We start from the raw sequence: 16147 nt of genomic DNA, 5'->3' as shown, positions 1-16147 counted from the left end.
TGCTGCTTTACTAAATTGCAAGATTCAGTACACCAAGCCTAGTCACTGAAACATTGCACACATGCCTGTCTTGGGGTTGTGTCAGTTTATGGTGTCAGGCTAAAGATATAAATGCCTCTATTTTTATATCCAACTTTGAAAGTGTTTGCTCTGGAAAGCATCCGATATCTACACAGTATCTGTTATTTGCTGGACTTGCATAAGAATTGGCAGGGGACTTTAGAGGGACTTACCCTTTAAAAATGAGTTCTGGATACTCTGTTCCAACATATTGCACTCCTCTTGCTATTAAGTATAAAAGGCTTATTCTAGTTATAGCAGTAACATTTCGAAAAGCACTTAGTTTTTCCTTGAATAAGTGTCATGCACAGTATTACCAGAAAGCACAGGAGGATTCTAACAATTTTCATTGATTCTTAAATTTTCTTTTCCTGAAGTCCCATATAAAAAGCATATTAAATGTTTGATACTTCAGCTTATTTGTTACATAATCCTTTACCATTCATCGTTCTGGTCCTTCTTGAACTGAAACAAATAATTTGACTTCACACATACTGTTTAGCAACCCTTTCTAGGCTATGAAAACAGGCTCTAATGACAGCACAACAAAACTCTTGAAAATGGAAAAGTTAATTACTTTCAAAAAACCCGAACAAAAACCAAAACAACCCCACACTCCCAAAAACCCTGCCTCAAATTCATATTGCTTGGGTATTACAGTGTTAAACGTTCTCCTCTTGCCATAGAGTAAATTACTTTTTCCTTGCATTAGTTGTTATCCTAAACTACAAAGGATTAATGGGTACATGAAATACATTTTTACAGACTTCCAAATTTTACCTGCAAGTGTTAGATGAGGCAATGAATCATGCATATCATTTACTAGACAAATTTTTAAATTAAAAAGTCTAAATTAACAGGTCTCAACTTCTTAACTTGATTACTTCATAAAGTAATGTAAAGATTATTTCCTTTGAACAGATCTTGTTTCCAGTTACAGACAGTATGATTTCTAGACCTTTTCTTCTAAACGCAAACATGCGTCTTGCAGGTCAGTAATCCACAGTGAATTTATTAAGAAAATAGACATTATATTTTGTCTCATCAAGAAAAATGCTTCAGCCATTTTGAAGATAACTGTTTAATGTCTTCAGAGTTGTGTACACCACAATTTGATCTGTTTAGAGTGGTGTGGTTAAAATGCCTAATCCTTACCAGATGCAAATACATCAAGCAAAAGCAAGTTCTAGGTCATCAGTCAACGAGCTGAAGGTTTCTCAAAGTTATGCTACATCCTCTGAGGCCTGGAAATGTCTGGAGGAGGAAGCCTTGAAAAGAACTCTGGCTGCACTCCTCCACTGTTTTCAAAACATTCTTTGTATTTTATGTTGTAATAAAAGGTAAGATTTGTCAGAGGAAATTAAAAGAATGAAGGAGCAATTTCCCAGACACATCTCCTGTAGAGACATGCTGTGCTGTTATTCTTTATTTCAAAAGGACAACAAGGTAAGCATCTGTTTTATTCTGCAGAAGAGCAGCTTTGCATTTTAGATCTGTACACAGAAGCGGCTGTAATATATTATGAAATCCATAAGCAAGGATTGAAGTTCTTTCTGAAGTGCTTTTTCAATCAAGTTCAAGTGCTCTGTTATTTTGTTGCTGCAATCACATATCTATCTTATGCTTCCTACTTGAAAAGCTTTTGGCATGTATTGCTTTGAGTATTTTCATTTAACTCTCCATTAGGAACCTAACTCTTTACTTAGGAATCTAATTTCATGTGGTTTGTTTTCAATTTATTCAACACAAATTACATTCTCTCAACATGAAACCCAATCCACATCTTAACCCGTATGTTAGGGAACAATGAAATAAAATGGATGTGCCGTACTTAGTGTCCAGCATTGGTTTTGAATATGAACTTTGCAATACTTTTTCTATCTACTATAGTAATAAGAAAACCAAGTATAGTAATTCCAGATCCTGAACTACTCTGTCGTCAAGTACTTAGGGTCATTAAGACAACAACATCTTTGGAGCACGAACAAAATTTATCTCATATTTAACTTTCAATTTAACATTACTATACACAGTAACAACTCAATATTCACTTCTGTCTTATCTTTTGTTCATGTCTTAATTTATAAATTGCAGCACAGCTCCCTGTGTAAAGCCCAGGCTTTGCTGTGAATACTCAGAGATTTTAAATATATAAATAAATACATTTTCCAAAAGAATGCTTAATAAAAAAAGTATTTAAATAATTCAAACTGCAAAATTATGCATCTTTTTCTCCCTTGTGTAGTGGAGAAAATGATGAAGGAACACTCTTGGGAAGTCCTCATGAAAAAAAAAAATCCAGTATAGTTAGAGTTGATCAACGTTAACCTGAAGAATAGTACATATTTATAATAGTACCATGCACGTATTGGTCAAATTTAGATACACTCTTAAATTCTTTCAAAATGAAGTATTTTAGTGTTTGTGTTATAAAGGCTAAAACAACTTGTTTTTACCAGGTATGCTGACTTGCATGAAATGAAACAATTAAAGTCCTAAAGCTTTTGAATTTCCATCAAATTCACATTTTCTGCTCAAATTAATACAAAACATTTCAGCTAATTATAAAAAAAAACGACAACATTACCAAATTTTGTGTGTTTGCTTATACACACGTGGTACAGTGATAGCAAGTACACAAAGCTGGGTGCAACGTTATTAAACTGATGTCATTTGTATGTCACTTCATACATATAATACTGTGATGAAAACCCAAGTCTTACCACTTAATAATTTACTGAAGTGTAAGCATGAATAGTGTAGTAAAATGCATCAATCTAAAGCATAAATTATTCTTCTGTGATAATACAGCTGCTTCCATCTACGTACAACAGGAGAATGGGCTTACTGGGAGAAGCAGTAGTTCAGGATCAAGGGCTTTTTTCTAGCACACACAATTGCTCAGCAGACGTGCGTAAATTTGATTCAACAACTCATTGACACATGGCAAATTTTTTGTTACTCTTCAACACATAAATACAAACTAATGGTTCCTCTAGGCAACTATAACTCAGAATATAAGCACAATTTGTCATTTACTTAGCTCTGCCAGCCTCTAATGAACAAGCTGTTAATGAGCGGAGGAGTGGAGATGAGTACTCTTAAATCTGGCTGGTTCGGAGTGTGCTGACCACCCAAGCTAGTTGCCATCCGACAATCTATGACAACTTTGCTTGCCTTTCCCTCCACTGCAGCCTTCACTTGGGTCTCTTTCTCTGTCCAGAGAAAAGATCCATGAAGGCTGCAGAAATCTAGCTAAAAGCAAAGCCACCTTCTCTTAACTGGGCTTAAGTTAGTGAGTTTAAAATCACTAGCTGAGGTATGACAGAAAACATAACAAACAATCTATTTAAGCTAAACAAAGTACTTTTTAAGTAAACGCATATATCTCATTAGCGAATAAACTTACTGATTAACTCAAAGGTGAGGATAAAGACCTGTGAAGCAAGCACTGTACAAGATATTTTACAAAATATCCAGATAACTGTATGATGATTATGCACATAACCCTGTGTGTTCAGTAGTGAATAGAAGATAAAAGAAATACATTTGTAGCATATGATGTTTGTTTCATTACTGTTCCGGCAAATTATTTTACAACAGCACTTTTATAACTTGTTTTAAAGATAAGGTAGGCATGTTACTGTCCATTTCAAATCACAAAATTTATTGTAAGAAGTGTCCTCTTTCAAAATTCATTTTTGCAACTCTTAGGAAAACAGTCAAGCGTTTTCATCCAAATCCACTGTTCTTTAATTAAATCCTCACACATTTAAATGCCCTACCATAAAGACATTCTATCTGTCACAGCAGACTTAGTACTTTCTTTTCTTTGTAAGTAACACGAGAAAATACTAAAAACCGCATAGAAAAATCAACATAAAGGTTATTGTCGTTTTTTAAATAGTAAGTTTCTTTGGCAGTATTTTAAAACTATAGGAGAGAACATTTAAGTTATACGGGAAACCTTATTTTTTTGGACTTTTCTGGAGATAATGGAACTGACGTCAACTGTTGTTGTTTCAGCTAAGTTTAATTCTAAACGAGTTCAAGACCCTGCTCAGAATGAAGACAGACATTAAGTAATCAATAACAGCTGGAGCAGACCATGGATATGACCTTTTAAACGACTTCTGGGAAAGCTGCAGATCTTCCACGGACCATAATGAATTTCAGTGAATTTATGGCTTTACTACAGTCTATGGGAATTTCATCATTGCCAGCAGCTAAGCCAGGGTTCTAGTCTATCCACTCAAAAACAGAAAATAGTCCCAGACACTCCTTTGCAGTAGCAAATGTATTCATTCCATGTGAAACTACACCCCATTTCTATAGTGCCAGACCAAAATCATACTGTGAAGATTTTTTTTCAACATTTAAAAACTGTACCTGTGTTGACGTAGTGGCATTTGGTGTTATTGGTGATGGTGAGTCACTTGTTTTTGGCTCACCAGGGGAAGCTGCTGAACCCTGGGATTCTTGGCTGGCTGGCTGGTCTGGTGATAAAGCATCACTGCTGTCTTCATCAAATGAATAATCATCCAAAGCTTGAGGATAATTCTCTTGTCCAACTGCTAGAATGTTTACAAAGAAACAAGCAAAACAATATTTTTTTAGACACACAAATTAAGTTTAGACAGTGGTGGCAGAATTAGCTAATTGCTAGAAAAGTATCAGTTTTCAGCATAGTCTAAACATATGGTATGTAAATATTCATTGTGTTTTTAATATGACAGCCATATTAAATCATATTCAAGGAACTGATAAAACTAAGTGCATAGCAGAAATTGTTTCAATAAGAGATTAATAGCTATGTTGAACATATGTGGAGTGCACACAGACACCTAGGACAGACTGAGTAATGGTAACATATGTTTGATTATTTTAAAATATTTTTACTAAGAAACAAGTCATTTCAAAGACAGTATTATACTCCAACTATATAATTCTAACTTAGTTTCAAATAAAATTGGATAACTAATTAAACGATGACAGAGTTCAGGACTCAGAAGCTGAAAGAATAGTAATAATCTTTGAGTATGTTTTCTTCTAGTGAACTTTACGCTCAAGAGTTGAATTATTATTTTCTACAATGCCATATAGGTAACAGATAGAAGCTGTGGGACTTCTACTTGCCTATAATAGCTTCTTTAACACTGGAGTCTACAGGAAGAATATTTTTTTCTACCAGTTCCATAGGGCCTGGCCTCTGAGCAATCTTCTCATTCAGGTCATCTGCCAGCCGAGCTCTCTTCAGTTTCATCTGAGTGGCTTGTAGTGAAGGCTCTGCAAAGGTCTCTGAAAATATATATTCATTTATATATTCTGTTCCATCTTTTCCCAATTTCATGACAAACACCATTATCTTGTCTTTACAACAACCACTCCACTTTTATCAAAAGCAGGCAAGTATTATTCTGAAAATTCTCAAATTAATAAGCAAAAATAAGATTATCTGAGTAGATGATGTTCATCCCCATGGTCTTGGCTTTTTCTATTAAAAAAAAACCACCTCTTTTTTTAACAGGAGTCGTAAACATTTGTATAACGTCCAACAATAAAGCAGGGAATATATAAAATAACAAACACTAATTATAATCTGAAGACAGCATTTGCTGCTTTTATGGTTTACCAGTGTGAGCTACGGTTACCATAGGTTTAATTCATCCATTGATTTTTGGATTCTCTCTTGGCAAACATTTTAAAAAGTTTATTTTTCAAAATAGCTTCCAGCACAGCTTTGAGTCTTCAAAATTGTATTTCAATGAAAATATGGAGATAGTCTGTCAATATGGATGTGATCCATCAATACAGAGACTCCTATCTGGGTTTAGTATCCAATTGAATGTTTTGAGAACTAATGGCTATTGAAATGACTTGGATTATGGTTATTTGGTAATTTCTGTATTTGGTAAGATTATAGTGAAACACAGTAATACAGCCTCATTCATAAAGAATTGTTTCAAATTGTTTCAAACCATACTGTTTCAAATAACCTGAGCAACCAGGAAAATAACAAGGCAGGGTACAAGTCAAGTTTATTAAAGGTTGTTTGGGGTGATGGTGAGGAAGTACAAGACTATCAGGGTATTTTAGGGTAAATAATTTAGGGTAACAATAGGTAAAAACTGAAGCGATATATATACTATATGTACATACACCATGGTACAATTACCATCACAGAATAAAAGCAACATACAATTGCAAACAATTGCACACAGTTGAGAATACTTTCACTGCCATAGATATATCTATTATTATACAGATTTAGAATACCGTAAAGGTAGAGAAAAAGAATGTATAAACCTTTGGGCTTCAATATGAATGATTTCTAATTCAGTTAGGAAACGGTGCGTAACAGAAGTTCCTTCTAATAGCAGCTGGGTACATACCTTCAAGGATGTGCATTCTGACCAGCTCAGACCGGTCCGGCCTGCTGCGAATCTTGTGCTTCAAAAAATTTTCAGTCTTTAAAGAAATGAGGAAATAGCATTAATTACTGTTTACTAGAAAAATCATCGTAGTTTGATAAATCACTGATGTCCAATCAATGAATATCTGCAGTTGCATTTGGACAGGTGGAACTCACTGTTAGAACGTGGGCAGTAGAGGGGTTTGCTTTGTTTTATTCTGTTATCTATCAGTTAAGCAGTTCTAATGAATTTCTGTCTTTCCCAAACAAGTTGGGAATGCTTCTGGATTTGATCTCATACCACCACACAAAATCACAATAGTATAGATTTGCTACAGAAATACTGCACAAGCATCATTTACCCAAGGATTCTGCCCTTAACCGGAGGTAGTTATGTATTACATTTTGGTCGTAAGCGTATACCCCCACCTTGAACTGTGAAGAATTAAGAAAGTTCCTCTTGGATTTGACAACAATATTTTATTTTAATGGACTCTTCCAAGAGTACATGCACTCAGAGAATTTGGTATCACACACAAGTGACTATCCATTTTCAGATGTTAATAACAAGTTACACAAAGTGGCTTACCCTGGCTCGCTCCAGGCTCTTTATCTGCTCATGGAATGCAGCTGGACTTTTCAAAGCTGTGAAGGGAGAGTAAGAGTTAAACTGACAGGAAGTGATTTCCATAAAAAATATCCTAATCAGTGCCTGTGTTTAACACCATCTCAGAGCTGTGTTTGCAACTGACCAGGCTTGTATTTGACTCATGCTAGCTATAGTCACTTAGATTTAACAGCAAAGAGCAACACTCCCATATAGACTACTTGGAATATTTGATTTTAAGAGATATTACCATGTAACACTTAACTTTTTCACTATGTACACCGGGGTCTATTTACCAAAACTGTCCCACAGCAGAAATGTTATGAGGTACGGTTCAGAATGCCAAAATACTGTTGCATTTATCCCTCTGGATTTACTATCTGTCCCTACTTCATACTTGCTGTTACTCAAGAGAACTGGAGTGTCCCTTAAGAACTATTTTGCTCATTTAAAAAAAAATAATATTGTAGAAGCTCTAAATGTTCAGACTAGAAAACAGAATGATGGTTAGCTGCTTAATAGCCAAAAAGAGTAAAAAACACTGTTCAGCTAGAAATAATATGAATTGTAGAGTGCTTCATCTCAACTGGATTGTTGAAAGAACGTGAAATGGCAGCAGGCATGATCCATCTTATTTGCCACACTTTTGGCAGAGACAAGATACTGCAAAACAAAATCTTTAACACTTTTTGACAGTTAAGAAGATTTTTCCCAGGCTCCACTCAAAAAGAAACAGATCATTTTGTTCCTGAAGATAATCAACACTACAGACCTGGGAAGGTGAAGATGCTTTAGCAAAGCAGTCTGAAGTCTGCTGCATACTCAGAAACCTTGAAGAGGAGACTAACTTTAAGATACTGTACTTTCAAGCTAGAATTCACCAGTGCACACTGGGCTATTCATAATAACTTGACATAATTTTCATGTTTTCAATGGCTGGGGCTTTTGTTTGTTTAAGAAAAATTGCATTTCACAGTTGAATATTTTGACAACTTGGATAATCTTGAGCTCAGTCTCATCCCACACTGTCCACTGAGGGATTCTCTATGCTTTCTATACACTCCTGGTTCTGAGGCCAGGCTGATCCCCAAAACAAGTCAGAAGAGCTTTTACAAAACAATTAGCACAGTCCTTGGGAGCCCAAGTGGAGGAACACCAAAACATCTCTAAGGAAAGAGCTGAAGAGTTGCAGTTGAATTCTGGGCTACTAAATAACTGTATTCAGGGAGTCCCTCTTGCGATTCCTAAATTGATTTTTAGGTATCGTAAGTGCTGCTGCTGAAACAACCGTCACCTCTAACAGACTGAAATCAATCAAGGAGAAAATGGGCTCTGGCAATTAAGTGCAATTGCATAAGGCATGCCAATTACTTACTTTCAACATACAAGTGCTGTGAGTTGAGACATACAAATGTAACAAACATTCAAATTTACAAACGTTATTTTCTTGTCAAAGCACTATGATCTGCAATTAAATTCCAGCAGTAGAACAGAGTTAGAGATCAAAATTAAGAACTCATAAGTTCTTACATGGCTACCAGGGATGGCAGGTAGCCAGGCCAAAGAGTCAGAAGCTCAGTATTACAGAATCCTGAAAAATACATCTCCAAATGTATTTATGAACTTGGTGATGTTGCTGCCTTAACGAGACACTTCACACTAAGGTGATCAGCAGCATCTTAACTCTCCCAAAGATAGCATCTAAAGGCATTAATTGAATTTTTACCACTATATAATCTTTATTCCAGAAGAGAATACCAGACTCTTATACCAATTTGGACAGTTTGCCATATGTGGCAAGACGATCAGGAAGTTCTGGTAACTGAAAAAAAATGTTCTAAAACCAAAATGGTTTTCTAAAAAAACCGCCAAAGCCAATTCCCATATTCTTGGAAATGTATGCATACTCCAAAAGGGCTAGACACAGAACCTAGACTTCTGCATTACTTCATAAAATCCAGTGTACGATGCCCAGCCTAATCCTCTGCCTCATGCCCTGTAACACCACAGCTACCCCCATGCAAAATGTGACACAGAAGACACGTCTGTTGGCCCACAATCCACAACTTCTTCATATTCTTTGTTTTGTTTGGCAGCTCTTGCCATCCTGCTCTTTAAAGACTGCTGGCTTTGTTATTGATGTCCACTCATTTATATAATTCAATTTATTTAAGTAAGATTACTCATAATTTAAAAAGAGAAAATAAAAAGAGAATCAGACTATGTCTGGAAACCCTTGCGTTTTCATCCCAATGGCTATTTTAACTGAAACATTAATTAAGCACGATGAATTTACTTCATGCTCATTTAGATTGCAAAAAGGATCCCAAAAGTCTTTTCAAATGATAAAGTTATTTTTAATGATTCTCACATAAATGCTTATCTTCATTATTTTATATACTCAGCTATAGTAATATAAATTACTAGAAATAACATAAGTCTTACGTGGCATGATGCCCTGGTCCACCAGCTGTTCTCGCGTCCGTCTTTGTTGTAGCCTCAGCTGAAGTACTGACAAAAGAAAACAATCATTCATTCATATGTAAGTGTATTATCCCTCTCAAAGGACAAAAAAAAAAATCAAAAAGATACCAAGTATTTAAAATTCAGAAGTATTTTTCTATGTGTATTCAGACCTGACTGTTACCTCTGAAACACCTATCATTAAGGATGAACTGCTATTAAGTTTGTTTGGAATGATTGCTTCCAATCCCTTTTTATATTGGAGTTCGCTAATTTTTGGTGAAATCTGATAAAGAGACTGTATTTCATACATACATTCAACTTTCCCTACCAGCTAGGCCTCATAACAGGAATGAAGTATACATCTAAATCTAGAAATGCGCTTTTCCCTTTGTAACACTACTCTTAGATAATAGATTCAAGAAAACAGTGAGGTATAAAAAGTTTACACCATAAACTGCAACACATAATGATCATATCGCCTTCTTACGTGTCTTAAACCAATCTTACATGACTACACTATGCTGAAATAGAAATTAATGTTGGAGCATTTTAAAAGAAACACTGTATTTGTCTGGTTGATCGTATTTGCTTAAAGATTATTTTTTTTAAAAGATAAAAGCTTATTGCATATTTAAATAAATCTTGCTGAAACACAAGAAACTGAAGACAAATGAAGATTTTACCTGTCTTTTTTAAAAACACCCTAAAATAGTGATACAGTCAGGAACAGACATTATCCTCTCTTGAAACGTGAAAATGCTGCTTTCCTCATTGAGATATGTGTTATCACAATTATTTCAAGGACCAAGTAAATCCAATACTGTCCAATATGGAAAACTGTTTACAGTTTCAGAAGTAACTTTTTATGTTTCTTTATATTTCGTAAAATGTATAAAGGTTATCAGTTGACTGTTACTGTAAGAATCACCAATGTCACACACATTACTTACTGTACCAGGAACCACACAAGACATAGGGGAGGGCATAGACATAAAGGCTTCACACTTTCAAAGATTAGGGCTTTTTTGTAAATGTTCCCAGTAAAAAAAGTTGTTTGTTTCTTGTCTTGTTCCCTCCCCCTTGTAGCCATTACCCTAATGTGAAACTTCATCTTTTGAACATGAGATGGTAAAGAAAAATATTTTAAAATGTAATATTTACATTCTTAAATTCTGCCTTGATAGCCTATTATGGATGTATGATTATGACACGCTGTTCCCATTGTATTTCAAGAGGAAGCAAAACAAACTAATGCATTGTCTAAAACATCAAAATGAATGTAATTTCTGAAAAATTAGGCTAAGGACAAAGTTCATTGTTTTCAGAATTTAAAAGGAACCAGCTTATTTCCCGTTCTACAGTACAGGAAGGATACTCCTCTGGCTAAAGCATTAAGACCAGGAATAGCAAGTCCTGAAAACAAGGACGTTATTTTCTTGTGTCACACAAACACTGAGAATTTAAATACAAACATTTCAGGGCTGTGGCACGGCAGTTCAGTTCAGTTTACAATATTGTTACACAAGAATTACAAATGACAGAGGTGGGAGAAAGCAAACGTAACACTAAGATGTGAACTGATGTGAAATCATTGAAAATGTATTGAGTTCCTCTGGAAACTTGAATATACCTGCTTTAAGTAATGACTTGTTATTTTCCAAGTAATATTAAATGACTGTAAAAGGTTAACTGAAGGATTATTTTACAATACTTTGCAGGATTTATTTTTAGTCTTCCATAATTTCATGTGGCTCCAGGTGAACTGTGACCTCTTCTTATGATGTTTCTTACTAATAGATGCAAACTTGTCCTGCCTGAAGTCTTGAACCAACTCAAACGGTGCTGTTACATACTCCCTTCTGCAGTGCCTCCTAGGCTGGGTTTGGCAGCGTAGCCTAGATAGCTACAGACTCCCAGGGAGTTCAGAGCACGGGTAGAGAAAGTTCAAATCTTTCTGCAGAAAACCACATGGGTTTCTAAGCCTAGTTGGTCTAATCTGCCCCCAAGATGCAGATAAGTGTGTGCAAAATCACATTTATGCAACAGTACATCCAACTTTAAAAAATCCATAACCTTTATACAAGTTAAGCGTGAATTAAGAAGAATAATGTGTTGGGTCAGGACTCAGCCCATTCCTACAGAAAACTTCAAGAAATCCACAACTGAACGGAAATGCATTTTTAGTCATAACAATATAATGTTATGATGTTAACCCTCCATCCTGAGGCTACTTCTAAGAATTTCCTACTGCACTTGCACAGACCACTGAGAAATTCACTAACTGGTGTGGTGTTTACAGGAAAGGAAAAAACTCTGATGTGTTTTTGGTTTGGATTCCATTGTTTACAACTGTAAAAATCAAGAAAGCTCAGAGTTAGTCTTGAAACTAAACATGCAATCCCTTTAAAAATCTTAAGTAAGTTTTACCCATGGGAATGACGCGAGAGACAATCTATAAACACCGTCGCAAGACTACCATATGTCAGACACAGTATTTTTGGTCTTGATTAGATTAAAACTTGACTTTCTTCTGTTCTTCACTCAAACTACTCTGCCTTTTACATAGCTAGGAAGCCATGGAAAGGGTTGAATGTCCTGCTCTGGGCAGGAATCTCATCCATGCTATACAGATGTATTTGGTCCAAATTTATACCATACTTAAATTTGGCTTTCTTGGAACACTAAACACACTAGAAATGTGTCTACCAAATCTTTTACCTAGTTACAATTCAGTATTAAGCATATGCCTCTTTATTTCAGGATCAAGGTCTTCAAGAAAAATGACCTGCTCCAACATCAGTTACGTCTGGGGAGAACGGATGCACATCATCAGACAAAGTAAGTAAATCACAATTAGTATTTTTTTCAATTCCATCACCTGGAACACAGTGGATCAACAAGCAAATGCTGGTAATATTGTAATAGGTCCAGGAATGTTATCACTGATGTGAGTGATCTACCAACACGACAGGCAAGTTATATATTGAGAAAAAAATGCATTTGTGGTACATGATATTTCTAACCTAATATGCTTTTTACTCAGACTTACTTTTTTACTGAGCTTTATCATAAGACCCATTTTGTAGGTGTAGCTGGTTCAGCTGTGGCTACCTAAGCACTGCTAGTGTGGTCCTTCCAGTTATTAGTAAACAGAAGTGGGAAAGTTAAACTGCTTTCAGAGTGACTGTCACAATACAGAATGATCACTGTTTAGCAGAGTTAATAAAAACAATTTAAAACCCCTCACTAATTCACTAGTTTGGATAGTTGGCTAAATCAGAAAATTATTTTGTCGGAAACACATACATAATCTACACCATGAAACCTATTACAGACAACAGAGACTTGTTCCTCATCTTATCAGACTGCAGGTACTCCTGCAGTTCCCAGTTTGTGCTACCTGGAGCGACGTGTCAGAAAGGGGGAGGCTCTGCCTCCCTCTGCCATCACACTCACACACAGTCCTACACCATTGAAGCAGCAACACTGTACAAAACACACCCAGTGGATGTGTTAGTTACGTTTGTGGCTGATGAGATTTCTGTGACTTCCTGAATCAATGCTGCTTGGCTGTGGCCATAATAGGTGGTATTCCCCCAGGAAATGGGGAAGGGAGGCTAAAATAAATCTATTCTGCAAAAAAAAATAGTGGTAAGAATGTAGGTAGCTTATCTCTTCTTTTTCAACTGGTTTCAACTAATTCTTTAATGAACATTAATTCGAAATGTAGCTGATCCGAAGCCCTGACATGTAATTTAAGAATATATTCTATCTATGATTTGTGGCTTCAATTATTATTGGATATTTGGCTTAAGCTTTGCATAAAAAGTAAAAACTAACCCATATCCCAAACAACGTATAGTCTTAGAAGAGAATACAGAGTGGACTATAGCAGAAGAATGAGAAGAGCAGTAAGAATGTACCTGCATATAAACCATATGTGCTCAGGTGTGAAGCTTTAGCATTTTTTGGCAAATATGTATAGAACAAACAGTTGTTGTCTTTCATATTGTCTACTTGCCTACCCAACATCTGTTAACCTACACTGGGCGTCACAAAGCAAATAAGGGATGGTTTTGAAGTTGATCCATGTGTCAACAAGTCATAAAAACAATGGGAGGATTGAAAAACCGAGAGATAAAGAAGATATAGAACATGCAGTTATATAAATACATATCAGGAACTTATATAATGCATAGTAAAGAAAGGACAGCCTGTAGCATGACTAATAGGGAAGCACTGCAGGGGGAATACTGAAGACGAGATGATTCATAGTTGGAAAGATGGTACAAAAAGATAATCATTGAAGATTTTGACTTGACCAGAGCAAGGAGGTTAAACAGAAACAAACTTGGATGAAAACCAGATGTTTGCTTTTGCAAAAAACTCCCAAATTAAGAAGGTTAAAAGGTTTGGTGTCTTTTTTTTTTAATAAATACTGAGCAGTTGAACACATTATTAAAGAAAAGTTCTAAATAGAAAGTAATTGTGAATAAAAAACCTAAATATATTATTTTGAAAAGTTGAAAAGCTAAAAAAAGTTTTGCTTTTCCAAAGCAAACAGATCAGGAAGAAGCTAATATTTCTATCTCAATAAAAGACGTAAGGACTTAAAATACTTTCAGCCCCCACAGCAACAGAAAGTAGAAAGCAGTTGCACAGCTACATCTAGTCAGAGAGGATATTTGACTTACAGGTCTGCATGTCAGAGCAGATGGTCATAATAGAGTCAGCAATGACCTTTCTATTGTCATTGTAGTTAGAGGACTGAGCAGAAACAAGTTACAGACAGATTTCTGTCTTTATACTGGAGATGAACCTGAAGTAGGTATAAAGGAAAGGAATAGGAATGAGGTTTGTAAAAAGCTCAAAAGGAAATGGAGACCCACAAAAAGCAGCTCAAAGAACAGCCAGAGAGAGATGGAAGATGGGAGTCATGGAAACTAAATCACAAGTTTTCAATAAGGAAAATGGGATTAAATTATCTTCAAAGACAAGAATGAACGATGTGAGAATGGAGCACTGCTTTGCACTTTTGGCAAAGAATTGCTGATTTATTTCAGTGAGAAACTCTCTATAGAATAGAATTCAGGTTGGTTTAGCTCTCAGGTAATTCAATCTAATACATACTTTGCTTAACATATATATAGAAACTCATATAGTGAGAGATTTCTAGATCAGTCAGTAACAAAGAGGATGAGGCTGGACGACAGAGCTTCTGAAAAAATCTGAAAAAAAAAAATCATGGAGGCATTGGCTGAAGTCATTATACTGTAACTATTTGTTCTAGTGTTTTGGGGCAGGGATTTTTGGTTTTGTTTGGTTTGGGGGTTTTTTTGTTTGTTTTGCTGGGTTGCTTTGTTTGTTTTTTGGAATCTGGGGAAGGGGGAACTCAAAAGACAAGAGGTACTACAAAACAAAGTTCCCCATGGGGTGGTACTTACTCCAACACTTGTGTTTAGCAGATTGTTCTTATCGGGGTAAATCCATTCAGCTTATTGACAGTTTACCTCTCCCTTTTGCACTTTTAAAATCAGGCAGTTACCTGCATAACACCTAAAATCATAGAAGATGATCTCCAAAATAAAGGCCCAGATCTGACAAAGATTTAGATATGTTAATACACTCTTAATGCCAGTAATACAGTTCCTCATATTTGAAGCGTATGTGCAAAAGAAGTGCTATGTTAACACCACTGAGCAAATGACTGCACAAATATTTTACACTTCACGTTATCTGGCCGGAAACCCACTTCACAACACTGCAACTCTAAGACATTGCCTTTGAACTGCTTCTGAGTAAAAGCCATGCACAGAGGGGTCACTCAAACTCCAGTTCTGACTGAGGGGGAAAGGAAGGTATTCTTTTTCATCTTCAAGGCAGTGTATGATTTTAAGATTAACACTTTAACACAAGGTAAAGAGATTCCAAAATTTCCATGTGTTTTCTTCAGTCAATAAAAAGATCATTAAATCTTAGCTTATTTAAGACTTACTGACAAAACCAAAAAGCATAATCCCTCCTCACAATAAGAGCATCTGGTTATCTCACCCTCAAAGTCAGTAGAAGTCTTGTGACTTCAGTGGTGATATAGATTTTTCACCACCTGAAAACTGAGTGCCAGAGGCTGGTGCTCCCACTCTCATAGTTTCTTCGTGTTAGGATACCAGGGAATCAATGCTTCTATATGCAAGGGAATGGAGACAATGGTACCAAAAAGAAAAGGTTATCTGTTAACCAATGCACTTTATTATTTTGAAACTCATTCTGTATAGCAGTAAATTTTGTGAAGTTAATGGCCCCTGTTTTCAAACACTGAATACTCTTCAGGTTCACATACACTATGTCCTAAAGGGGCAGGAAGGTTAAGAATAACCAAAACCAGCAGAACCTTGATAGCTCGAGCTGGATCCCCCAGCTGGAGCACTATGCTGGTTTGAATGCCAGAAAGCTGGCACAAACTGGCACTTCAGCAAGTACACACCGTGTTCTGTATAAGGCCCTTTGAAAGGTAAAGAACACAGAGCAGTCCAGTCTTACTCGGTCTGAATGGCAGGAGTGAAAATAAAGTGTATTATTAAGTAGCTTAAAACAAACAGCTA

General features: G+C 35.9%; 1 protein-coding gene across 5 annotated transcripts in view; it reads right to left on the bottom strand.

Moving 5' to 3' along the window:
- The window catches only part of MKL2 (MKL/myocardin-like 2), a 79489-nt gene that overhangs the window by 23657 nt on the left and 39685 nt on the right, over positions 1-16147 (bottom strand). For 3 of the 5 annotated variants that reach the window (XM_014936386.1, XM_014936390.1, XM_014936388.1), the window contains 5 exons: positions 9525-9590; positions 7062-7117; positions 6453-6528; positions 5197-5358; positions 4450-4634 (listed from right to left, as the gene is read on the bottom strand). In XM_014936386.1, the coding sequence (XP_014791872.1) occupies positions 4450-4634; positions 5197-5358; positions 6453-6528; positions 7062-7117; positions 9525-9590 (545 nt within the window). The remainder of the gene's footprint in view (positions 1-4449; positions 4635-5196; positions 5359-6452; positions 6529-7061; positions 7118-9524; positions 9591-16147) is intronic. The other 2 variants (XM_014936387.1, XM_014936389.1) reach the window with 1 other exon arrangement.

Source organism: Calidris pugnax, unplaced genomic scaffold (assembly GCF_001431845.1).
Source record: "Calidris pugnax isolate Ruff unplaced genomic scaffold, ASM143184v1 scaffold17, whole genome shotgun sequence".
Classification (NCBI taxonomy): domain Eukaryota; kingdom Metazoa; phylum Chordata; class Aves; order Charadriiformes; family Scolopacidae; genus Calidris; species Calidris pugnax.
The sequence above is the reverse complement of the archived record's forward strand: the minus strand, read 5'-3'. Positions and strand labels throughout refer to the sequence as shown.